Source organism: Megascapheus bottae, chromosome 28 (assembly GCF_031878675.1).
Source record: "Megascapheus bottae isolate mThoBot1 chromosome 28, mThoBot2.hap1, whole genome shotgun sequence".
NCBI lineage: Eukaryota > Metazoa > Chordata > Mammalia > Rodentia > Geomyidae > Megascapheus > Megascapheus bottae.
Window position 1 is genome coordinate 12,308,954 of NC_143536.1, and position 26,794 is coordinate 12,335,747.

General features: G+C 49.5%; 1 protein-coding gene across 3 annotated transcripts; it reads right to left on the minus strand.

Moving 5' to 3' along the window:
* Positions 1-46: 46 nt before the first annotated feature.
* On the minus strand, positions 47-26,774 carry Zmat5 (zinc finger matrin-type 5). 3 transcript variants are annotated; one of them, XM_090320442.1, is made up of 7 exons: positions 26,722-26,774; positions 26,395-26,496; positions 9,444-9,594; positions 5,984-6,046; positions 4,711-4,791; positions 2,849-2,960; positions 47-247 (listed from the first exon to the last, which is right to left on the minus strand). In XM_090320442.1, exons 3-7 carry the CDS (start codon positions 9,568-9,570, stop codon positions 118-120), a joined length of 513 nt encoding a protein of 170 aa, XP_090176568.1. In that variant the 5' UTR covers positions 9,571-9,594; positions 26,395-26,496; positions 26,722-26,774; the 3' UTR covers positions 47-117. The 3 variants fall into 3 exon arrangements, with proteins under 3 accessions (XP_090176568.1, XP_090176569.1, XP_090176567.1); XM_090320443.1 differs by lacking the exon at positions 26,722-26,774 and having other exon boundaries at positions 26,395-26,501; XM_090320441.1 differs by lacking the exons at positions 26,395-26,496; positions 26,722-26,774 and adding an exon at positions 26,042-26,383.
* Between the last annotated feature and the right edge of the window lie 20 nt (positions 26,775-26,794).

A 26,794-nucleotide genomic window follows, 5' to 3' on the forward strand; every position in this document is an offset into this window, starting at 1 on the left:
GCCAGACTCAGAGCTTTAGGGGTGCAGCAGAAAGAGGGCTATGAACCCCAATATGAAAAGTTGTCTTTATTGTGAGGGGATAGCTGACTGGGTGAGAGTCTGGTGGGTGTTGGGAGCTCAGCCCCACTGGACTCTGGGCTGCAGGGGCCACCCCCCCGGTGGGGGTGCCCGCAGGGAGGGGGGCAGCTCCTGGACTGGAGGCCAGCCCATGGGGTACTGGAAGACGGTGGTTCTGATGGGTTCAGCCCTGGAGAGAAAGAGGCAGAGCATCAGAATGGGGCACAGCCTAGACCCAGTGCATGTTCCCTGACCCGGCTGTGGGAAGGGTCCACTACCCGCATGACCTGCTGAAAGACCCCAGAGCCAGAATCTCCCCTCTAGACTGAGCCCTAGCAAAAAGCAGGGTTGCAGGCAGAGATCGAGCCTCACGAATGGCCTTGAGAAAATGAAAATAACCTTAGTGTCCACCTGTGGGGGATGACGACTCATGCACGGCTGTGGCAAGAGTGCAAGAATCCACACAACCCGCCTGCGTGCACGTGCAGGCACATTCACCTGCACTAATGGGACAGACGCACTGTGAGGAGGGAGAAAGCAGCTTATAAAATAATGTATATAGCATGATACTATTTTTGTTTAAAGATATATAACATATATAAATGCATAAAAAATCCTGGAAGTCACCTCAAAATGTCAACAGTGGTTCTTGCTGTGTGGTGCAGTTATGGGTGGGTCTTGGTTTTTATTATATACTTTTCAGAAGTTTTACAAGCATGCACACCTTTGAAGTAAAAAAAAAATGTGTGTGTGTGTGTGTGTGTGTGTGTGTGTGTGTGTGTGTGTGTATGAGGAGCCTAAGCCAGGTATAGGTAGCTTCCTCCTATAATCCTAACTACTCAGGAGGCTGAGATCTGAGGATTTGTGGTTTGATGTTAGCTTAGCTTGGACAGGAAAGTCTGTGAGACTCATCTCTAAATCACAGAAGAAACTGGAAATGGCACTGTGGCTGAAGTGGTAAAGCAAAATGAGCTCAGGGACAGCACCCAGGCTCTGAGTTCAAGCCTCAGGACTGGCAAAAAAAAACAAAACAAAAACGTGAACTTCCCATGTCATTTGCTCTCCCCAGTCACCTCCTCTGACTGCAAGAACGCCACTTGAAGTGCTGCCTGGGACAAGGCACCCTCTGGGGCCAGCAGCTGAACAAGGCCCCCTCCTGCCCCATGTTCAGACCCCTGCAGACCTGGCTCCCAGCTGGGATTTTAAGGCTGCGTCACCTTCCCCTGGCTGGAGCTCTCTTGGGAGCTCATGTCTCCTGTGGGTTTGGAGCCCTCCAACCGGCAGTAGAGGCCAGGGGTCTACGTCCAAGTACTCAAAGCAAGGCATGACATCTAGAGGCCACCCAGCGTGACCGCTTGCTGAATGATTCATTGTGGTAGGGCCTAGAGAGGACCTAAGAATCCTCATGGGAACCCCACTTTGCAGATGAGAACAAGACTTTTGTTACCCCCTCACATTCCATGACCCAGCCCCTTCAAGGAAGGGGAGACGCTGGTTTGAATGCGTCAAACCTCTGCAGAAAGAAGTTCTGGGAGCCCTCGGGGACACAGGGGACTGGGGGCAGCAGTTTTCCTGCCCCTCTAAGCCAGGGCTTCCGGAGCCCCAGCATGGCCTCTGGGGCTATGCTGAGAGGCCGGGGACACCCCTGCCTGGCGGCATCCTGCCTTCTGGAAAGCACACACGGCAGCTCTTGACATGATTTATGGCACCGGGGAGATTTCATAAACTCCTCTAGCTGCTGAGAAGTGTGGGTGTGGGGCATGCTCTGCACAGCGGCTGTCGGCCAGCTGCTGGTTCCCTGTGCACTGACAGCAGGGCTCCCCCATGGAGGGTGTGATCCTGGGGACCCCTGCCCCTGAGCCTCAGGCAGATGCCCAGGCCACTGGCACACAGCTTCTAGAACCATGGCTCAGCACAGTGCTCTGTCTACCTAAGACCCCAACCAAAGGGCATCCAGAGTCACCAGCTGCCAGCCTGACACCATCGCTGCAGCCCCCATAAGAGAGGGGCACAGGTGAGTGTGCGCAGGACTCTGGTTTCAGCCAGCCACTCTGCCCTGTACACAAGGACAGGAGCAGTTTTCTGGCATCTGCCCAGCCACATCCTTATCAGAAGGAAATAGTCCTATGGAGGAGGATGGGCAGAACAGTAGCTCGGCCTAGAGGGGCGCAGAGAGATTAAGAGGGATAAAGGCACAATCAGAAGAGCCAACAATAGGAAGCAGGGACAGCTCCAGCCAGGGATTAGTCTGAAGCAGGCCTGTGGCCAGCCCAGCACTCCCTCCTGACGTCCCTCCCTGTCTGCCCCCAGCCTGGCCTGCCCTGTAGGGTCACTATGCTGAGAGGATGCTAGGTGTCACCAGGCCAGGCCTTAGGGAGCTTTCGTGTGCCTGCAATTACAAGAAGGGCTGGCCAGGCTCACCTGGGGGTTCTGACCTGCTGCAGGAGCCGAATCCTGCCAGGTCCTAGTGGTCCCAGGCGGGCCTGGCAGCCCAGGTAGAAGCCCAAGGTCCCCACACCTGTCTCTACACGAGGTCCACAGTGTAACACCTGTCAGCAGAGCCTCTGCTCTCCTAAATGTGCCCTGAGGGGTTCACAAGATGAGCCACTGAAGTAGGGGATCAGGCAATAGGGACTCAGGAGCTTTCAATATGCCCTGCTTAGAAAGCTCTGAGAGGGGTCTGTGTTGGCCCCTGGGCTTGGGTATTCACAGACATGCCTTGGCTTATGCCACGGACAGGCCCACTGGGGTCCCGCTTCTTGCTCCTCTGGGAGGGGACCTAGAGCTGTACCTGCTGCTTGGGGCAGAGCTCAGCCGTTTGCTTCTCTTCTCCAGCCAGTCCTCCAGATTACCTTCGGGGAGCTCAGGGGCCTCCACTGGCCACTCGCGGGCCCGCCTCTCCTCTGTGGAAACAGGGAGACAGGTGAGGGATGCGACCTTGCCTGCCTGAGCTCCTCCCTCCCCAACGCAGTGACAGCTAACAGGCTGAGCCAGCCCTGGATGCTGCCATGAGCAGAGGGATGCAGTCTGGCTTTCCAGTGCCCCCAGCTCACCCCCTCCATGCCGCTACCTCCCCCCCATGTGGCAATCCCTGCTGTGAGCCTCACTCTGCCTCCTGGCAACTAGGGGCAACACTAACTGCTCTCTCAAGGTTTAGGGAGCTGGAAACAGGACAAACAAGGTGAAGAGCCTTGCTCTTGGGAGAGCCCAAATATGGGGTGCAGGAGCCAGCACAGGCTGTAGAATGGGGGTAGAATCTCAGATCCACACTTGCCTAGTTTCTCACCCCCAGGTAATGAGCCTGTTATTTCTTTGGTCAGTACTTGAGTTTGAACTCAAGGCCTCATGCTTAGTTGGCTTGTTTGCTGCTTATTTTGGAGATAGTGCCTTGCTGACTCTTTTTGCCTGGGCTGGCTTTGAACTATGATTCTTTGGATCTCAGTCTCCTAAGTAGCTAGGATTGCAGGTGTGAGCCACCAGTACCCATCGTCCTTTGTTTTTTTCTTCTCCTATAATGTTTGACAAAAACAATGCTCATTGAACTAAAACCAAGCAGCAAATGGACAGAGTGTACAGTGACTGAGTAGAAGCAGGTGATGGGGCCAGAGTCTCGGTACACTGGAATGCAGCCTTGGGCCAAGAGGAAACAAACTCATGGCTCAACAAGCCCTGGGCCAGGTGAACAGCAGACATCATCTATCTCCCTCCTTGTCACATGGACTTGACAGGCAAGACATAGCCTCCAACAGGTACAGCCATGCACCACGCTACAGGGGAGGTGACCAGAAGCCCAAACTACCAGACATCTGGTAGTTTGCTCCCTTCCATAAGCCAACCATTCCCTGAGGGCAGGTGGCCAGTGAAGAGCCGGAGACACTGCCACTGCCAGGACTCGCTGGCCAGCCCCACAAGGCCTCACTTCCGCCCTGGGAAAGCTCCTGGAAACCCTGCATGGGTGCCAGGGCTGCTGCCACCACTGTTGGCTCAGGGTGTGGAGCATGTGAGTGTGACTGAGCAGAGGGGGACGAGGCCCACCAGGGGACAAGGCCAAGCTTGCAGGAAGCCACTGGACAGGAGAGGAAGCAGCAGCCCTCTGGGGCTGTGGGGCTCCCCGAAGGCCCCTGTGCCCAAGGTGCTCCGCAGCCTATTCAGTGGGGGAGACAGGAGGATGCCGTGAAGAGCCTCCAGGTGGGACTTCCTTGCTCCTAGCTGCAAAGTGAGCAGTGAACCCCAGGGACAGAACCCAGTTTCCACGCAAGTGGAAATCACCAGGCTGGGAGGCCCCTGAAACAGGGACAGGGTTTTTTTTAGCTGCTGGGCCCTAAGACTGTAGGGGATCTGCGAGGGAGAGGCAGGGAAGGAGGAAAGAAAAGGAAGGACAGAAGGAGGGAGGGTGGAAGGGAGGGACAGTCACAAATCACTGCCAGGGCCTGGTCCTAAAGCCACTGAAGTGCAACTTCAGGGCTCCCGGGAGGAAGCTATGTGTGTCTGGCCCTGGTCCAAGTTGGGGCTCAGGATTCCCCCAGCCTCCTGGTGGAATCATGGCTGCCAGTGAGGATGGGGGAAAGGCACAGGGCTGCTTCCCTGGGGTAGATGCCATGCTCCCCTCCCTTCCCCCAGTCCTGCTACATCTGGGTCCCCATGGCAACGTACCCTCCACCTGGATGCTTAGCTCTTGCAGGTCCCGCTCTGACATGTGGGAAAAGCGGCAGTTGGAGCCAAAGTCACACTGGCCTGCAAGGAGTAGACAGAGTTAGTCCCCATTTGGGAAGGACTCCTGCCCAGGATGGAGGGCCCCAGGGTTTTTAAGGCAGGAGTCTCATAGTTCAGAACAAACATTCAGGTTCTTCCTGGGCGCTCCCACATTCAGCACGGAGTTCCCTGTCTTGTCCACTGTGTCCTGGTCATGATTCCCTGAGGCTGGGTCAAAGGCACTGGCAGCTTTGCCCATAGAGGAGCCCAAAGTCTGTGCAGCTCTTCCATCTCAACCAAGGTGACCAAAGTGTACAGGCTCCCGCCTGTAATCCTAGGTACTCAGGAAGCTGAGATCTGAGGATCAAGGTTCAAAGCCAGCCCACCACAAAAGGACCTGAGACTCATCTTCAATTAACCTCTAGAAAACGGGAAGTGGGGCTTAGATCAAGGGTAGGGTGGTAGCCTTGAGCTGAAGAGCTCTGGGACAGTGCCCAAGCTGAGATCAAGCCCCATGACACCCCCTCCCCAAAAAAAGAAATAACAGCACACTGGCAGTGGCAGGTCAAAGTCAAGGCCAAGTCTGTGGAGGAGTACTGGTCTCAGTCCTGGTGGCATTCAAGGGCAGCACTGTGTCCTGAGGAGAACATGGCCGTTCACCTGCCTTCCCTGGCTCCTCAGCAGTACCTCTCCCCAGTGCTACGCTCCCACACATGGCCTGTCAGTGTGGTTTCTTCCTTTTCTTTGGCTGACAGAAAGCTCAGAGACAAACCATTAGAGTATGCAAAAGCAAACATGGCAATTACCATCCTGGCTTGCCTTTATTTTAGCTTTTTCCATTCTACCACTTAATCCATACCTCAGTTTTGGCTTTCTGGTGGTTACTGGAGGTAAGTGTCACAGGGACTTTCCTATGCAGGCTGGTTTTGAACCATGATCCTCATATCTCAGCGTCTTGAGTAGCTAGGATTAAAGTTTGAGCCACTGGCACCTACCACCTCAATTTCCTTATAATCTCCAATGCATGCTCTTCTCAGTAAGCCAATAACATCACAAGGTATATCTGAAGCAACCAGGACCAGCATGGTTGGCTGAAAGCCAATTCCTGGGGAGCCCATAAGCCACTTTGGGCTCCGGATGGTGGCCAGGGTTGGCTAGACATTGCAAAGATTATAAAGTCTGTACAGGTGTTGCTGAAACCCCAAAGGGACCCAAATGCAGGGCTAGTCTTTACCTGTCAGGAGGAACTTCCTGCAGGGCCGCTTGTTCTGTTCATCTAGCAAGATGGCAGCTGCATCTGTAAGGGAAAGGAGAGGCTGTGTTCAGATGGCTCCAGCTTCCTCACTGAGCCCCAGGGGCATGGACGCCTAAAGAAGAAAAGAATTTCCAATTCATGAAGTGTAAAGCTGGGTTGTGAGACCACCAAGTGGCCTCTTCCCTTTCTGCTCACCCAGGACAAGACAAGGTAAGAAGCAAGTGTGAGATCAGAGCTTCACTTTGACTGTACAATGCCATCATTTGGGTTGAAAACAACAACAACAACAAAAAACAACTCTAGGGCTAGGCTGGCACTAGTGATTCACACCTGTACTATTAGTACTCAAGAGACTGAGACCTAAGGATTAGCAGTTCAAAGTTAGGCTTGCCGACAAATCTTGAGATTCTTATCTCTAATTAGTCAGCAAAAAGCTGGAACTGGAGATGTGATTCAAGTGGCAAAATGCCCTGCAGTTCAAACCTGGTACCAAAAAAAAAAAAATCCAGGCACCATGGAATTTCTCTGCTATCTTTTGTTTTGTTTTGTTGGTCATAGGGCTTGAACTCAGGGCCTGGGTGCTGTTCCTGAGTTCTTTCACTCAAGGCTAGTGTACTACCACTTTGAGCCACAGTGCTACTTCTGTCTTTTCGGTGGTTAATTGGAGATAAGAGTCTCCTAGATTTTCCTGCCTAGGCTGGCTTTGAACCATGATCCTCAGATTTCAGCCTCCTGAGTAATCAGGATTATAGGCATGAGCTACCAGCGCCTGGCTTATAGAGTCTTTCTCTGACTAATCCTACCTCTGTCCTCAACATATAGCTAAAGTTTTACATTTTGTGTGCTTCTTGGTAGGCAAGATTCAAATATGTAAGTAAGCTGGGCACAGCAGTATGGGCCTATAGTCACAACTACTCAGGAGGCTGAGAAAGGAGGATGATCTGAGCCCAAGGGTTCACAGCCAGACCAGGCAACATAGCAAGACTCTGTTTCAAACAAAACAAGCTGTATACTTCACAGATTAGAGTTCCCGCTGAGCATGTACATGGCTCTGAGTTCAAATCCCGCTGCCACTAACTACTAGGGAGGCAGCAATCTGAAAGATAGTCATTCCAACTTATCCCAGGCAAAAGAGAGAGATACCATCTCATCAATAAGCTGGGTATAGTGCCAGGGCACCTATGATCCCAGCTACGGGGCAAGCAGGATCTCAGTTTGAGGCAAAAAACCCACACCATATCTGAAAAACAACTAGAGCAAGAAGTGATAGCGTATCTACCTGTAAGTGACATCCTAAGTTCAAACCCCAGTACCATTAAAAAAAAATAGACAGACAGACAGACAGATGAGAACATTTAGCAGAGGAGATTTGTGGGTCCTAAACCTGGTGGCACCCTAGACTCACCAAGAAAACAATGAGTTTGCCAGCATGTGGAACTGGGGGGAGCCTAGTAGGACCCTTGGGTGGAGCCAGCAGGGTGGGGAAGGGTCCCTCTGAGACAAACACCAGGCTTATCAGACTCAGTCCACCCAGCTGGGACTACACGTGGCACAGATGGGCAGGCCCACAGAGGACACACAGTGAGTGACCAGGGCCAGGCAGAGGACACAGCATGTGGCAGCCAGGTGGGACAGGGGTTCTTAGGTCCTCAGTGAGCACTGCTGAATGAGCCCATGAAATAAAGGGCCTGAGGACAATCATTCTGAGTACATGCAGACTGTGTTCCTGCTCAACTAACCCTCCTGTGCCAGTCTCCATGAGATTCTAAGCTCTTGGCACATCCCTGGGAGGTAAGTTCTGTTGTTATGGCTGTTCTGTACTTGACAAGATGCAAGCCACACTGCTAGTGACACTTGGGGACTGATGGCTGAGTATGCTGATTCCGGAGCTCTTACCTGCCCTGACCATGGCTGGTGGACCGTCAGCTTCAAAGGCTCAGGAACTTAATCCAAGGACATGGTTCTAGGGTTGTGCTTATGAGTCTCAGCCTGTGTGGGGGGAGTACATGGGAACCCCCTATCCACCATTAATGCCCAAGTCTATACAGTTGCTGAGGGGAGGCTGGCCTTTTTTATTCCCCCACAAGTCTCAACTACTTGAACCATGCCTTCCGTCTTTTTTGTTTTGTTTTGGCTAGTCCTGGGGCTTGTACTCAAGGACCTGAGCATTGTCCGTGGACTTTCTCAAGTCTAGTGCTTTACCATGTGAGCCACAGCACACCACTTCTGGTGTTTTCTAGGTATGTAGTACTGAGGAATGGAACCTGGGGCTTCATAAATGCCAGGCAAGCACTCTTCCACTAGGCCACACTCCCAGCCCCCCTCTTTTTTGTTTTTTGTTTTTAAAGATAGGGTCTCTTTTCATCAGCTATACCTGCTCCCCCAGCACCAGCTGCGGTGTGGTACTCGTGGCTGCTTGTTGCTCGGCCCACAGCAGAGCAGTGTCTCTCCTGCTATTTCAGCCAGAAGTTCAAAAGTGGCCTCCTGGGAGAGGGCTCTGCAGCTCCGGCCAGTCCACAGGGTGGGTCATGGAGCCCTGGACAAGGTGGCTGGGAAAGGAGCTCTCTTTGTGGCCTGTTCCTCTGAAGGTGTTTCTAACCCTAGGATGAACAGCCCTGTCTGTCTCCCCTTTTCTTTTTTCTGTCAGTCGTGGGACTTGAACTCTGGTCCTGGACCCTATCCCTGAGCTCGTCAGCTCAAGGCTACAACCCTACCCCTTGAGCCACAGTGCCACTTTGGTTTTCTGGTGATTAATTGGATATAAGAGCATCATGGGCTTTGTAGTACCCAGGCTGACTTTGAACCGTGTTCCTCAGATCTCAGCCTCCTGAGTAGCTAGGATTACAGGGGTGAGCCACTGTGCCTGGCTACCTTTTTTTCTTTCTTTCTTTCTTTCTTTTTTTTTCCTTTTGGCCAGTGCTGGGGCTTCAGATTTTTTGCTCAAGGCTACCATGTAAGCCACAGCTCCACTTCTATTTTTTTTTTTTTTTTCAGTCCTGAGGCTTGAACTCAGGGCCCGGGCACTGTCCTTGGACACATTTTGCTCAAAGCTAGTACCCTCCTGCTTGAGCCACAGCACCACTTCTGGCTTTTTCGGTGTATGTGATACAGAGTAATCGAACCTAGGGGTTTGTGCATGCTAGGTGAGCACTCTACCACTAGGCTATGCTCCCGCCCCCCTTTTTTTTTTCTATTAGTTAACTGGAGATAAAAGTATCATGGGCTTTCCTGCCTAGGCTAGTTTCACACCGAAATCCTCAGGTCTCAGCCTTCTAGGACGCATGAGCCACCAAAAGGAGTTCTCTCTTCTTCTGTTTTTCCCTGTTTTTCTTTGGCGCTGGGGACCCAACCCAGGGCCCCGCAGGTACTTAGCCCTGAGCTCTCCTCCCAGGCCCTGGTGGTCCTTGTCTGACGCTGGGCCAGGCCCATGCACACTCACCCCGGAACATGTCGTACCACACCTTCTTGGCCTTGAGGTGCTGCAGGCCATTCAGGTGCTTCTTCCGGTTGTGGAGGTTGTCCTGGAATGAGCGGTCACAGTAGTCACAGAAGTATCGCTTCCCCATGGCCACCTGAGCCAGGGGCGGCAGCTACCAGGGAAACCACAAAGTGCTTAGTCAGACCAGAAGGAAAGGCCCAAAGTGCCATATATTATTTATATATAATATATACCCATTTGTTTATTGCTGGACTCCCAGCACCTAAAATAGTGCTTTGGTGCAGAGTAGACAACAAAGTATTTCCAGAATGAATGAATTCTCATTTTCCCTTTGGGACAACTAAGGTTCAAGGGGAGAAAGTAATTTGCTAAAGGCCACAAAGCTGACAAACAGAACACCAATGCAGGTTCCCCAAATCATCCTGCTAGGTGGACTCTCTCTTCCAACTAGCTCCATGCTGGGAAGACAGAAGGCTCAGGCATCAGGCCTAATGAGACTACTCAATTCCTGAGGGGCAGTCCCCCTCCCCCCGCAAGTCTCAAATGAGACTATGACAGGGTCTTAAGACCAGGCTAGGAAGCCATGGTTACCAACAGCTACCCTTGCTGTCTCAGACCTGCAGCCCAAGGTGGGGGTGATTCTGTGTCTCAGACCCCCAGGTGAGGGTCATAGGACTCAGGGAAAAGGTCCACTGGGGCTCATCAACCAGGACCAACACAGGCTGAGCCTAGCTCTACCTGCAGCCTTCTGTTCCTGGAGCAGCTTCCTGAAGTCCAGAGGAAGACGGACATGAGATGAGATGGTGTCTGCCCAGGCTGGCAGTGGAAGTCCTAGCATCCCTCCACATGGCAACTAAGACCAATGCTGGGACCTGACCACAGAGCATATGGACAGGGGAATGCACAGGCAGGAGGAAGAGGCTGGGCCAAACAAGTACCTGGAAGTCTGGGAGCCAAGCAGGCTCCTGCAGCAGTCCAGGGATGGCAGCCACTAAGTCAGGGGCTGTCATGGGAGCAGGGACTGCCAGCCATTGCAAATGAAAACGTCTATAACCTTTCTTCTGCCATCACTGCTGAGAAACCACTTCCCAGACACACGAACTTGATATATTAAATTTGGCAGCTCTAATACACTCCGTCTTGCCAATAAACTTATAGGAATTGGATTGAAATTGTTAGAGATGAACGTTTAACGGCCCAGTGCTTAACCAAGCCATTCAGGAAGCTTGTAGCTCCAAGGAGCTGCTGGCTGTGGAGAGGAACGGGAAGGGGAGGCGGGTCTCCCCCCATCCTGAGACCACCGTGGAACAGTGGCTCTGCGGCAGACTGTGCTGGATCAAACCACACAGGGGCTGGCTATGTGCCCTTGGACAAGTCACTGTCCCTCTCTAGGCCTCTCTTTGACTTGGGAATGTGCAGCAAAGGACCTAACTGATCAAACAATTGTTTCAGGAGCAGGAGTGGTGGAGAAAGTTTGCTAATGTAAATGGATTATTAAGGTAGGCAGAATACTTGAAGCCCTGGGTTCCGTCCTTAGCACCACAAAAAGTTATTAGTTTTATTTTTTTAAAAATGACATTATAGGGGGCTGCGAGTTTGGCCTAGTGGTAGCGTGCTTGCCTAGCATGCACAAAGACCTGGGTTTGATTCCTCGGTACCACATACATAGAAAAAAGCTGAAAATGGTGCTGAGGCTCAAGTGGTAGAGCTCTAGCCTTGAGAAAGTCCAAGGACAGTGCTCAGGCCCTGAGCTCAAGCCCAGGACTGCAAAAAAAAAAAAAAAAAAGACACTATAGGGGCCAAGAGTTCTGCCTAGTGGAAGAGTACATGCCTAGCATGCACAAAAGACCTGGGTTCTATTCCTTGATACCACATACATAGAAAAAGCCAGAAGTTGGGGCCGGGAGTTTGGCCTAGTGGTAGAGTGCTTGCCTAGCATGCATGAAGACCCGGTTTGATTCCTCGGTACCACATCCATAAAAAAAAAAAAAAAAGCTGGAAGTGGTGCTGAGGCTCAAGTGGTAGGGCTCTAGCCTTGAGAAAAAGTCCAAGGACAGTGCTCAGGCTCTGAGTTAAAGCCCCATGACTGGCAAATAAAGAAAGAAAAGAAAAAGCCAGAAGTGGTGCTGTGGCTCAAGTGATAGGGTTCTTGCCTTGAGAAAACACAAGGACAGTGTCAGGCCCTAAGCTCAAGCCCAGGATTGGTGGGAAAAAAAAAAAAAGATATTATAAGCTGGTATCTTATACCTATAATCCTAACTCCTCAGGAGGCCAAGATCTAAGGATCTAAACTAGCCTAAAGAAAAAAGTCCAGCTAAAAAGCAAAATGCCAGACTGGAGACACGGCTCAGCTGGTAGAAGACCTGCTTTGAATGAAAGGCATTGTGATCAAGCTGTATGCAACACACACACACACACACACACACACACACACACACACACAGTAAGAGAGAAAGAAAAAGAGTCAGTCATGGGGCTTAAGCTCAGGGCCTGGGTACCATCCTTGAGCTTTCACTCAAGGTTAGCACTCTTACCACTTTGAGCCATAGCTCCACTTCTGATTTTCTAGTGGTTAATTGGAGATAAGAGTCTCACAGACTTTCCTGCCTAGGCTGGCTTTGATCCTCACATTTCAGCCTCCTGAGTAGTAGGATTACAGGTGTAAGCCACCAGTGCCTAGCTGGATCCATTATCAGTAAAGACTATTGCTCATGGAGGTAATGGTTTATTGAACATCTACTATCTATTGGCACTAGGTTGAGAGCTTCATGGGCCTCATCTCATTTAATCCTTAAGATACTCTGTGGGGCAGGGCCTGTGATGTCTTTTCAGACAAGAGCCTTAGAGCCTTGAGGCTCCCGTAACAGAACTGCCTTGGTGAAGATCATGCTATTAGAAGGCAGCCAGGCAGAGAGGCCCAACCTCCAGAGTCCCCTACAGAAAATCAGCCTGATAGCAGCTTTCCTTTACCAATCATGCATCACACTTTTAGAGCCATGCTGATATGTATTTGTAAACCCATTTACAAATGAGGAAACTCAAGCCTAAGGAGGGGCTGTGAGGTACCTTGGATCATGGTATAGAAAGAACAGATCTTGGGGTAGGAAAGTCTAAGTTCTCGCAGCTATATAAACTGTCCTAAACACCAACCCACATGCCCTTCTGCCAGCTCAGCCCAAGGCTTCACATGCCTATAGCTGGCAAATGAACTAAGGTCTCCATCTATGTCCTCACTACGGCCTCAGCTGCCCTCCCTCGCCTCTTCCAGCATACGGGAAATGTCTGGCTATCCTGGACAGTTTATAGGGCCCCACCTTCTAGTCCTAACTGCCAGGTTTGGCTGTGGCTGTCATTTGTGATGTGTCAGGAGGGTGGCTGGACCAGGTCATCTCTAAGGGCCTGTGCAGGTATCTGGTAGTCAGATGAACAGATGTGCACAACAGTACCTTGCACTCTCATCACTGCTGGAGCTAGAACTGAGCAGCCACCTGTGGCGGCTTTCCCTGCCTGTCCTCGAAGCTCATGTGGGACAAGGGGTAAAAGCTGGGCATCGGGTGTCCATCCAGACAGGGACCATTGCTTTCTAAGTGCATAGTGACATATAAGTGCTGACAGTGTTTTCCTGCTCGAAAGACTAGGATAACACTGGGCGCCTGTGGCTCATGCCTATAATCCTAACTACTCAGGAGGTTGAGATCTGAGGCTTGAGGTTCAAAGCCAGCGTAGGCAGGAAAGTCTGTGGGACACATATCTCCAGTTAACTACCAAAAAAGCTAGAAGTAGAGCTGTGGCTCAAGTGGTGGAGTGTTAGCCTTGAGCCAAGGCCCTGAGTTCAAGTCCTAAAACTAGGGCATGCTCATGCATGCATGTGTGGGCAACACACAGACGAGGATCTGCTCATCCATATACACAGGCAGCACAGGGCTGGGCCCAGAGAAGGCCTCAAGAAGCCCGCTGCCGTGTCACATTACCACAGTCTCCAGGAAAGAGGCTCAGACAAGAAACTGGATGCCAGTGCCTAAGAAGGGTCAGCTGGTCCACTCCGGGGGTGACAAAATGAGGCCAGAGGGGCCGGGAGTTTGGCCTAGTGGTAGAGTGCTTGCCTAGCATGCACGAAGACCCAGGTTCAATTCCTCGGTACCACATACATAGAAAAAAGCCGGAAGTGGTGCTGAGGCTCAAGTGGTAGAGTGCTAAGCCTTGAGAAAGTCCAAGGACAGTGCTCAGGCCCTGAACCCAAAGCCCAGGACTGGCAAAAAAAAAAAAAAATGAGACCAGAACCCAGTACAAGAGGCAAAGCCGGCACTGGAACCTCAGCACTATGGTGGGCCACATGTCTGTCCTGCACAACAGCTCTGCTGCCCAGGATGCCATCTGCCCCATTCCTGGGCAGAAGCTGACCTTTAGCAGGGTGGCCTCCCCAGGCATAAACGCCTACACTCCTGATCCAGCTGCCTGCCCTCGGGGGCTCGTGTGCACCTTAGGAACAGCACTGACAAGCATGCTGGCCTGGTTTTAGCCACACTCCCAGCTAGGCTTTCCTGCACAAGACACATCCTGCCTCACTGAACTTAGCTGCCTTGAGCTGGGGGAGAGGGTACAGCTGGGGCCTCTCTAGATGGGGCGCAGCCAGCAGCATGGGGTGCTGAGTGAGCTGGCTTTCCCCACCATGATTCATCCGCATCCTCCAAGGTTGGTTGCGTTTGCAGCCTGAGCCAGGCCTTGCCCGGAATGTGGACTGACCCAGCTGCACTCCCCCACCGAGGACACAGGGGGTGCCAACCCATTTCCGGAGACCAGGCCCACGCCTGCAACAGTGGATGCTGGTTCCCAGGGCTCCACCAGGTGCTCTGGTTGCCTCCTCATGGCTAAGGGGCATCAAGCAAACTAACAGGACAGCACCCTGGGACTACAACAGGTCTGAGTTCCAATGCCAGTGACCTCCAGAAAGTCATTTCACATTTCACAATCTATCCTTGTCTAGGAAAGAAGAATCCTGCACTGCTGAGACCTTACTGAAGACCCCAGAGACATGAAAACCCTCCAACCTTCAAGACCTTTATGTAAAATAGGGTGGCATTTAAATACCCATACTCGGGCTGGGAGTTTGGCCTAGTGGTTAAAGTGCTTGCCTAGCATGCATGAAGACCCAGGTTGATTCCTCGGTACCACATACATAGAAAAAAAGCTGGAAGTGGTGCTGAGGCTCAAGTGGTAGAGCTCTAGCCTTGAGAAAGTCCAAGGACAGTGCTCAGGCCCTGAGCTCAAGCCCAGGACTGGCAATAAATAAACAAACAAACAAACAAACACCCATACTCCTGTACACTAGAAATCAACTCTAGATTACTTACAATATCAAGTGTAAATGGTATCAGTGGATGCTACGTTTTATTGTGTAGGAAATAATGGCAAGGATTTTTTTTTTGCCAGTACTGGACCTTGAACTGGGCCTGAGCACTGTCCTTGGGCTTTCTCAAAGCTAGAGCTCTACCACTTGAGCCACAGCACCACTTTGGACTTTTTTTCTATGTATGTGGTACTGAGGAATCAAACCCGGGTCTTCATGCATACTAGGCAAGCACTCTACTACTAGGCCATAGTCTATGGCAAGGAAAATTCTATACATGTCTAGCCTATTTTTCTCCCCCAGACGCTGGCTGAATGAACAGAGGTGAGGCTTGCAGACACAGGACTGACGGTAGCACATGTGGGTATCTGGTACACAGTGAGCACTCCAGAATGGCACTACCACCCTGACACACAGTCCTCACAATCCTGATCCACTACTGAAAACTGCAGCCACGGTCCCCGGCTCCTCTCACTTCCTCCTATGCTAGCCTGCTCTCCCATGAGCCTGCCTCTCCTACTAGAGCACAGGCTCAAGAGCAGAGCCTTGCCTATCTGTCCAAAATCTAGGCCTATAAGCAAGGCATCAACAGAACCAATGCTTCCTGCCCCCTTCTCAGAAGTCTGATTAGAAGATGAAGAGCAGGTAGGATGCCCCCCTCCTCTCCCACAGGATTCCTGTCCCTGGCACAGCTGTGCAACTCCCCAGGGAACTTACTCCTCACTGGGCTGTCTCATAGCATCTGACCTCAGACCACCAAGCCAAAAGATCAGCTTTTCTGTGAGGTAGAAGAGGGAAGTAAAGAGGTGGGGGACGGGTGGGGGTGGGTGCTTCACCTTCATCCTTATTCCCCCCACTCCCAGTCCTCTAAGGAGATATCAAAGGGCCAACTCCCCAGGAGAAAATGGGTGCCTGGGTGCTAGTAGCAAAGAGAAACACTAACAACAATGGAACAATTAGTTACAACAACAATAGCTCATCAACCTGACTGCTACTTCTGCTTCTGGGCCAGGCTTGCTGGGGCCCCATAGCTAGAGCACCCCAGATCAGGCATCCACCCCAGTCTGGTTGACCCCAGTCCGGCTGATCCCACTGTGAGGCTGTAGTGGGCAGACATTTGTATTTTTGCATTTGACACCAGACTAAAATAAGCCAGGAGCTCAGGCCAGGGACAGGGAGGCACACTGTAATTATCCTGGACTTGTGCTCACCACATGCTACCCTCCAGCTCACCTGTCATTTCTTCTAATTATGGCCCCATCAGAGTCCAGGTAAACAATGCCACATGTCTGCCGTCTGGTGGATGGCAGCCCGTCAGAACAGGGATCAGAATGGGGGTAGCGGGGACCTCAGCCGGCCTGGCTCAAGCCTCTGCTACACAGAAGTTGCAAAAAAACACAGGTTGTCTCCCATGATGGGGCCCATATGTTAGGGCCCCCTTGCAGTATTTGGTGGCAACCACTTAGCTTCCTCATCTTGACCTTGTCCATGTTTGTCTCCTGCTCTCCTTAGGGGTAAGGCACACAGCCTAAAGCGGTGGAGATCCCACAACTCTGGGACAGGCCATAATTCCAAGTCCTCAGAGCAATGTCAGTCTAGGGTGACTGGAACTGAGAGGGCCAGGGCCCACTCAAAGCCACAGGCCGCCTGCTAGGCCAGCGCTTACTAGTGATGGATCCTTACACATCCGCAGTCCCTTTATGACTCGTTCAGCAGAAGACACACCTAGAATACTGAAATTTGACCTTGTAATCCACAGTAGGACTGCGCAGCTGCCATGAGCTACAGCTCCCATCCGCCTCTAGGTCACCAGGAGTACGCCCGACACTTCCCATCCCATCATGCTCTGGTATGTGACGTTTCTGCATATGCTGCATTTCTTATTTATGGTATTTTCAAGTGGGTTTCAGAGGATTTATCAGGCTCTGACCCCGTCTTGGTTGCTCAGCTCAGGTGTGAACCCATCCCTCCTGCTCCAGGCTTGTGTAACCCTCCACAAACTACTTCCGTTCTGCGCCTGACCTGGAAGATGCCGTAATAACACTATTTCATGGGATGGCTGTGAGGATGCAGTGATCCGTGCAGCACCTGCATGCCAGAACTGCCCAGAGTCCATCTGTGGATGGAGCAGCCAGCCTGTGACGCCCAGAGAAATTCCCTCCTGGTGGTCGGGCCTTGATCCAGGGTTGGTCTGTGAGACCTGGAAACAGCGCAGAGGTGATGGCATGTCAGGTGTAGGGGCGGGTTAAAAAGACTGGAGCTCCGGTTCTGGCCCACCCTTCCTCTGGTCTGGGGACGTTGGTGCAGCCATGGTGAGCCTCCAAAGGTCAGGTCCACGGGCCAGTGAGGGGAGGCCCCTGTCCTCATGGGGTCCACTGAGTCTGTGCTGGAGGGCCAGTGGCTATGCCCTGCAAGCAGCATCCCGTGCCATGGGGCCCCTGGCTCCCCCCTGAGAATTCCTCATCAGAGACCATTACAAAGTTCTAGGGTACAGACTGAGCACCCCTACTCAGAAAATCCAAAACACTCTCAAACCCCAAACTTGGAGCACTGATAGGATACTCCAGAGTTTCACATTCCTAGTTTTCAAGCTGGGGGTACTCATTTGCTAAAATCTACGCAACGGTGGAAACCTCTGGAATCTGAAACCTGTCTGGCCCCAAGCCTTTTGGGGCCATTTGTACCCAGGTGGTCACTGCCATGCAGCTTATCCTAAGACTGCATCTCAATGGTTAACAGTACGAGCAACAACAGATGCGACCTCTAACAAGAGCAGGCGTGCTGCTCACACAGGGGATACGAGCGGGATCTCAGCACCATGCACAAAGCTTACAGCGTAAGTTCTCCCCAAAAGCCTTTGTCCACACTTGACAAACCACAAGAGGAGAATGTGAGTCACAGTGCAATGGCATACTATGCAGCCCTGAAAAAGCAACTCAGGTGGGTGCTGGTGGCTCACACCTGTAATCCTAACTACTCAGGAGGCTGAGATCTGAGGATTGCAGTTCAAAGCCTGCCTGGGTAGGAAAGTCCATGAGACTCTTATCTCCAATACACTGCCAAAAATGCTGCAAGTAGATCTGTGGCTCAAGTGGTAGAATGCGAGCCTTGAGCAAAAGAAGCTCAGGGACAGCGCCTAGGCTCTGAGTTTAAGCCCCAGGACAGAAAGAAAGAAAGAAAGAAAGAAAGAGAGAGAGAGAGAGAGAGAGAGAGAGAGAGAGAGAGAGAGAGAGGGAAAGGAAGGAAGGAAGGAAGGAAGGAAGGAAGGAAGGAAGGAAGGAAGGAAGGAAGGAAGGAAAGAAAGGGAAAGAGGGAGGGAGGAAGGATGGAAGGGGGAAGGGAGGGAGGGAGGGAGAGAAAAAAAAGAAAGAAAGAAAATAAACTCAAATCAGGGCATGGTAACACCTGTCTATACTCCCAGCTTATTTGGGCCACGGAAACAGAGTCTCTGAGCCCAAGGATTCAAGACCAGCCTGAGCTCACTTAGCAAGACCTAACAAAATCAAGTCAAAGCAAACTATTTCCTCACTTGGACAAATGTTCACTCTATATTGCTAAATGAGAAACAGCTCATTACCGTATCCACAGCGTTATAACACTTAAGGAGAAAGTACCCTCCCACACACATACACAAAGACTAGAATAGACACATAACATTGACTGAGGCTGTGCCTGATAACAGGATTACATGTGAATTCTGTTTTCATTTTGTGTTTTTCTATCTTTCTAAGAAATTTCTGTAATTTTAGTTTAGATTGTTTAAAAATCTTTGAGGGATCAGGAAGTGGTGTTGTGGCTCAAGTGGTAGACACCAGCCTTGAGAACGCCTAAGGCCAGTGCGCTTAGGCCCTGAGTTCAAGCTCCAGGACTGGCAAAAAAAAAAAACAAACCACAAAAACTAACAAATATCTTCGGGATGGTGGGGGAGAGGGGATCCCTTCAAGAAAGTAGGGGCAGGCCAGGCACAGTATACAAGTCTGTAATCCAGCACTTAAAAGGCTAAGGCATGGACCTGGCACCTGTACCTCACGCTTATAATCCTAGCTACTGAAAAAACTGAGATCTGACAGGGATCACAGTTTGAAGCCAACCTGGCAGGGAAATCTGAGATTTTTTTTCCATCTCCAATAAACTACTCAAAGAGGCTCGAGTAGTTGGGTGCAGTGGCTCACTCCTGTAATCCTAGCTACTCAGGAGGCTGAGATCTGAGGATCAAGGTTCAAAGCCAGCCTGGGCACTAAAGTCCATGAGGCTCTTCAAGTAACCACGAGAAAACCAGAAGTGGTGCTGTGTCTCAAGAGGTAGGGTGGTAGCTTTGAGCTGAAGAGCTCAGGGACAGTGCCCAGGCCCAGAGTTCAAGCCCCACAGACAGACAAAATAAATAAATAAATACAAAGCTGGAAGTAGTGCTCGTGCTTAAGTGGTAGAGTGCTAGCCTTGAGCACAAAGAGGCTCAGGGATAGCACCCAGGCCCAGAGTTCAAGCCCAGGGTTGGCAAAAAAAAAAGAAAAAAGAAAAAAAGAGGCTAAGGCAGGATGATTATGAGTTTGAGGCCAATCTGGGTCACATAGTGACTCCACCTGGACTACAAAGCAAGACTCAAACACCCTGTGACCCTCACCCTAAAGTGAGATCTTTGTCAGGCCAGATAAATGCTACCCCTGCCCTTAGGACCTGGCTCAGCGGGTAATAACCTGCAATATTTTCCTCTGCTCCCGTTTGAAGAACGAAGGGGGAGTCCTGATTCCAGTCAGCCCAGACCCCCTGTAGGCGTAGTTGGAGATTGGCTGAGCCAAGTTCTGGGCTCCAGGGACTGCAGGCTGGAGACACAGCTTCTCATCAGATGGTTACAGGTCCCAGGAGGCCAGAGTTTCCAAATAGGAAAGACAAAAATAGTCTGAACTAAATACCTGCACTCCAAGTCACCTCTGTCTGCTCCTTCCTTGAAGACCACCGAGGACCCTCTGTCACTGTCACTGCTGTCTTCTTGCCTCCTCCCATCCGCACACAGCCTGCTCAGTTCAGCCCACCCTGTCTGTACCACACCAATGTTCCTCATTGCACCCCTGCCCCAAAACTTCTGTCTCTCAAAGAGAATTTGCGAACAGACAATAAAAGTAGAATAAAGAAACATAAGACGGAAAATGGTGCTGTGGCTCAAGGGGCAGGGCAGTAGCCTTGAGCTGAAGAGCTCAGGGACAGTGCCCAGATCGAGTTCAAGCACCACAACCAAAAAAGAAAAAGAAAAGAAAGAAACATAACGCACAGGAGCAAAACAGCAGCTCTTGATCTAACCATATCAATAATATTAACTATGTTAACAACTAAATCCCAAAGTAGAGATCCCCAGGCTTGACTGAGAAAAAGATCCAACTATCCGCTATCTATAGTAGGCACTTTGGATTCAAAGATTAAATAGTTGCTTTTTGTGTGTGTGTGTGTCGGTTGTGGTGCTTGAACTCTGTGCCTGGGTGCTGTCCCTGAGCTCTTCAGCTCAAGTTTACTGCCCTACCTCTTGAGTTACAGCACCATTTCTGGTTTTCTAGAGGTTAAATGGAGATAAGAATCTCACAGTATTTAGAACCAGGAATGGCTTTGACCTTCAGATCTCAGACTCCTTAGTAGCTAGGATTACAGGCATTGAGCCACCACACTTGGCTTTTCGGTTTTTCTTTCTCCCCACCCTCACCCCTGACGTGAAGCTTGAATTATGGGCCTGGGTGCTATCTCTGAGCTCTTCAGCACCTAAACCCACAGCACCACTTAGTTTTCTGTGAGTCTGATCAGGATACCTTGTATGCATGTACAGAAATGTCACAATGAAACTGCTCCTTGTATAACTACTGTAAGCAAATAAAAAAACATTTTATAAAAAAAAAGTCTCAGTGGTTCACCCCTGTAGTCCTAGCAGCTCAGGAGGTTGAGATCGGGGATCTTGGTCAGGAAATTCTGTGAAACTCTCATCTCCACTAAACTACCAGGAAAAAAAAAAAAAGCCAAGTAGAGGTTCAAGTGATAGTGCTAGCCTTGAGCAAAAGTTCCACGATAGCACCTAAGCCCTGAGTTCAAATCCCAGGACTGGCACCAAACACACACACACACACACACACACACACACACAAAGTCTCCTTGGCCTGGACGTGGAGCTGAGTGGAAGAGTATTTGTTTAACTGTATGAGGCCCTGAGGTTCCACCTTGAGCATCAAAAAATAAAGGAAGCCTGGCAAATTGGCTTAGTGGTAAAGTGTTTGCCTAGCATGCCCTGGGTTTGATGTCTCAGTATCACATAAACAAAAACATTATAATAAAATTATATGTATATATATATATATATGTATTTTTTTTTTGGTGGGTCATGGGGCTTGAACTTGGCCTGGATGCTGTCTCTGAGCTCTTCAAGTCTACCATCCTACCCCTGGACTTGGGTGTTGTCCCTAAGCTCTCCAGCACAAGACTACCACCCTACCCTTGAGTCAAGCTCCACTTCCCGTTTTCTAGAGGTTAATTGGAGTTAAGAGTTTCAAGTCCTTTTGTGGCTGGGCTGGCTTTGAACCTTGATTCTCACATCTCAACCTCCTGAGTAGCTAGGATTACAGGCGTGAACCACTGTGCCCGACTAAAATTATATATATATATATATATGTATATATATATATTATTTTTTGTTTTTGTTTTGGTTTTTGTTTTTGCCAGTCCTGGCCTTAGGCTCAGGGCTTGAGCACTGTCCTTGGACTTTCTCAAGGCTAGCACTCTACCACTTGAGCCTCAGCACCATGTCCGGCTTTTTGCTATGTATGTGGTACCGAGGAATCGAACCCGGGTTTCCATGCATGCAAGGCAAGCACTCTACCACTAGGCCAAACTCCCGGCCCCTAATTTTTTTTTTTTTTTTTTTTTTGCCAGTCCTGGGCTTGAGCTCAGGGCATGAGCACTGTCCTTGGACTTTCTCAAGGCTAGAGCTCTACCATTTGAGCCTCAACACCACTACCGGCTTTTTTCTATGTATGTGGTACTAAGGAATTGAACTCGGGTCTTTGTGCATGCTAGGCAAGCACTCTACCACTAGGCCAAACTCCCGGCCCCTAAAACTATATTTTTTTAAAAAAAGAAAAAAGTGGCAGAGTGCTAACCTTGAGCAAAAAGTCCAAGGACAGTGCCCAGCTCCTGAGTTCAAGCCCCAGGACAGGCAAAATAAATAAATAAATAAATAAATAAGTTAAGTAAGTAAGTCTCCCAGCAGTTTGGATTCTCTAAAAAAGAAAACCTGGAGGAATGAAGTTCTTCTTGTGTTCGAACAGTCAGTCTGAGCAGATCAGAAAACCTATCTGATGAAAAGGTAACTCCAACTGGATACAAAGTATCATTTATGGGATTGTGTGTGTGAGACAGATGTGTGAGACAGGGCCTTGTAGTCCAGTATGTAGTCCAGTACCACACCCCACTTGAAAAACTTGTGTGTGTGTGTGTTTGTGTGTGTTTACTGTGTATTTGTCTCGTCATATTCCCAGAAAGTTGAGAACTGAAAAGAATATAAAAGTAACTAAAACTCATTGTACTTGTCCTCTGGTCTACTATAAAGATTAGCACCGTGACATATGGGACCTTGTAAATGACATACACTTATAATCCTAGCACTCAGGAGGCTAAGGCAAGAGAATCTCCAGTTTAAGGCCCAATGCCTCAAAAAAAAAAAAAAAATAGGGCTGAAGGTATGGCTGACCTGCCTACTAAGCTTGAAACTCTTGAGTTCAATCCTAAAATTGCCATGCCCTAAAAAAAAATCTCAAAGAGCAATTAAACAAGTTCAAAAATGCCCAGCCTGGTATTTAGAAGTTTTTTGTTGTTTTTTTTTTGTTTTTGTTTTTGTTTTGTTTTGTCCTGGGGCTTGAACTCGGGGGCGTCCCTGAACTCTTTTAGTCAAGGCTGACACTTTATTATCTTATGCCACAGTGCCAGTTCCCATTTTTGAATGGTTCACTGGAGACAAGTCTTATAGACTTTCCTGCCAGGGCTGGCTTTGAATGGAGATCTTCAGATCTAAGCTTCCCGAGTAGCTAGGATTACAGGCGTGAGCCACCAGTACCCAGCTAGCAGTATTTTTTACCTTGAAAAGAATTTTGTATAGTCACTGTCTGACAGATAAGCACTGTGATTCCAATTTAAGACATAGTAGTCGGGGCCAGGAGTTTGGCCTAGTGGTAGAGTGCTTGCCTAGCATGCACAAAGACCTGGGTTCAATTCCTTGGTACCACATATATACAAAAAAGCCAAAAGTGGTGCTGAGGCTCAAGTGGTAGAGCTCTAGCCTTGAGAAAGTCCAAGAACAGTGCTCAGACCCTGAGCTCAAGCCCAGGACTAGGAAAAAAAGAAAAAAGACATAGTTAAAATACAGTCATGTAACTGATAAAAATACGTCAGTAATTAGGCTTGTAATATTTAGAAACACTGGGCTGCTCTGTTACTTAAGGCAGCCCCTATATTCTGATAGTCTATATACAATACATATTATATTTTCCTTTTGGTGGTACCAGGGATTGAATTCAGGACCTCCTACTTTCAAACAAGTACTTTACCATCCAGCCACATCTGTCCCTTTATTGTTTTAGTCCCTCAGACAAGAGCCACTGACATGAGAATTTGGCAGTGTATAGGCAGAATTATGTTTGCAAGAATGTGAAATTCAGTGTTAGCAGAATTAATTAAATTTGCTAGTAACTAAGTATCCTTGGGGAAATTATGCTTGTTAGGTTATCCAATAAAGTGCTTAAAACAGAAAATCAAATGTATTAAATTTATAAATGGATATTAAGTTTATAAATGGAGGTAAAACGTTTAATGTAATTAAGGTGTAAATAGGCTGTGTCTAAAGGAGATTCATTTGTTCATTGTGAGCTCAGTCATCAATCAAAGGAAAAGTCATTTTTCTTACTTTCCTAGATTTAAGCATAGAATAATAATTCCTAAATTGAATCTGGTGAGGACAATTATGTCTTAAAATTGTTACCACAAAATGGGAAATTTAACTTAAAAGATAGAAAAAAGAAACACATATGGAATAAACCACACCTTTTACTACTGGTGGCCATCTGGTCTACCTAACTTTCCTTAGCCAGATTTATTTGTTGCAGATCTGCTGCAGGTAGTTAAAAATCTCATCTCGGGCCCATAGTATGGCCTAGTGCTTGCCTAGCATTCACAAAGCCCTGGTTCGATTCCTTGGTACCACATACACTGAAAAGGCCAGAAGTGGTTCTGGGGCCCAAATGGAAGAGCACTGGTCTTAAGAAAGCCGAAGGACAGTGCCCAGGCCCTGAGTTCAAGTCACAGGACTGGCAAAAAAAAAAAATCTAGTCTCCCTACAGGCTCATAACTTCCTGCCCCAGGAAATTACTAGTATGCTTTGCAAACAAGAAGTAGCCACAGTGAGAGTACCTCACCTAGAGTGTAGAGCACTTCACTGTCTTCTAGTCCTTTAACCAGGTATTGTTATTTGGTGGGGGGTGAGGAGGGTGCTGAGGTTTGAACTTAGGGCTTCACACTTGAGGTGAGTAGAATCTCTAGTCTTTTTTCTTTTCTTTTGTTTGCAGTGGTTTTTTTCAGGACAGGGTCTTGCTTTTTTTTGCAGGGTGCATACCTGACCCACCCTCCACCTACTTTAGGCTTCCTATTGTAGCTGGCAATGGTAAGTGCATGCCATCATACTTGGCTTTCAAGGAGATGAAGTTTCAGACTCTTATGCCCAACAAAGCCATCCTCATCTCAATCTCCTAGGCACCTGAGATAAGTAAGTACTGACAGGAATCTGCTTTGTCCTCATAACTGCGTGATGCTCCCATGGCCCCTTCCTGATTCTCAGCACAACTTCACCCTTGACCATATCTGAAAGGACTGTTGGTGTCTTGAGGAAATCACAAATCCAAAACTAATAGGAGAGTCGGCTACAATCCAGACATTCCGAAGAGTCCTGGTACTGAAACCTTAACCTCCCCCCGCACGTTCCCCCACTCATTTCCCGACTCTGTTCCATATTACTTGGAGTCTCTCTTCAGCAATGATTACATCCTCATCTGATCTGTGAGGTCTCCACTTCTTTCCTTTCATCTGCTTGATCTTTCCTAACAAGCACCACTGCACCTAGGTATTGACTGAGAAAGTGTCTCACATGTAGGACTGAACTAGCCTTGAATAGTGATTCTCCCAATCTCAGCTTCCCAAATGGCTAGAATTATAGGCACATGTGTGCCTGGCTCTGTATTGTTACTCTTTACAGGTGAAGTGAAGTAGGGCAGAGAGTCTGATCTGACCAAGGACCCACAAAGACAGATGTAGAGATCAGTTCCTGGTTTTTGTTTTTTGTTGTTGTTGTTAAGTCATGGGGTTTGAACTCGGCCTGGGCACTGTCCCTGAGCACTTCAGCTCAAGGCTACCACCCTACCCTTGAGCCAAGCCCCACTTCCCGTTTTCTAGAGGTTAACTGGAGCTAAGAGTCTCAGGACTTTTTGTGCCCGGGCTGGCTTTGAACCCTCAGATCTTAGCCTCCTGAGTAGCTAGGATTACAGGCGTGAGCCACCAAGCTGGCTTCCCTGAGCTTTTCCATTCAAGGCTAGGGTTCTACCACTTTGAGCCACAACTCCTCTTCCAGTTTTCTGGTGGTGAAGTGGAGATGAGTCCCATGATCTTTTTTGCCTGGCTGCCTTTGAACCCAATCCTCTAATCTTAGCCTCCAGAAAGGATTCTAAGCATGGGACACCAGACAGTGCCTGGCCAGTTTCTAGTTTTGAATGCCACTCCTGTCCTGATGATTCCCATCTCAGGCTCAGCCATCTTCTCTAAGTCCACACACATAACCCATTTGGCCTGGTAAAAATTTACGGGGCAGCCCATCAAAAGAGAATACAGGATAAGATCATACCTATTGATTTTTAAGTAGACTGAGGTCAAAACCTGATGTTCTTCATTTCCCCACACACATTTGTCAGCCTGTTCTGTCCGCCCTCTCTCCTAAAATGCCTCCCAAATCAGCTCATTACTGAAATCCACACCAGAATCTCAATCACCATCCTCCTCCAACAGACCCAACTCGATAACTTCCCCACTTCAGTCCTCCCTCGGGAGAGCAGCCGAATGATAACATTAAAATGTAAATCAGATCTTGTCCCACCCCTGCTCAAAACCCTTCAGTTGCTTCCTAGTGCAATTAGGAAAACACGAGCCTTCTGACCCAGGGTGACGAAGCCAGACCAGAGCTGACCTCAGCCCGCTTAACCTCTGGTCCACTCGACTTGACCTCAGACCTCTCAGGCCCGCAGTAGGCACGGACTGCGTGACTTAAGACTACAGTCATTCAGGTCGTTCGGTTAAGGGTCGGCCCTGCGCAGCCTCCGGGTGAACACAGCACCCCCGCGGCCTCCTCAGGCACCCAGCCTCTCCGTGCAGGCGAACTCGGCATCTCCCACAGCAGGGGCCATGGGGTGCCGCTGCTCAGCTTCTTGCTCCAAAGCCCTCGTCCCAGGTCGCCAGGTTTCCCGGCCGGGATTCGAAGCCTGGGGACCCGGAGACACGGGTGGAGTCCTCCCGTCCTCGAGGTCCCGCCAAAGATGGTACCTGACTCCTCGGGGCTCGACGGCTCCCGGCTACTCCTCCGGTGCCCGCTCGCGGCGCACTGCCCTCTGGGATTTGTAGTCCTTCCTTGGCTATCAGCCCGCCCTTCAGAGGAAAAATAAATAAATAAATAAACCGAGAGCGCGGGGGATGATGGGAATGGAGCAAGACCTACTGGCAGTTGTAGTTTGATACCGTCAAACAGTAGGGTGATTGGCAATAAAAAACGGGCTAAAATAAATCTAAATACATCCAAACTATGTCAATATGAGTATGATGATATTTTGTCGTTCTGTATGGATTATTAGTGATCTCCGTGGTTGAAAGCACCAAGTATTGAGACCAGGAGAAACTTCAAATCCCATAAAGCATCACGCGCCGAGTCCTCGGGAGAGCGAGGTCA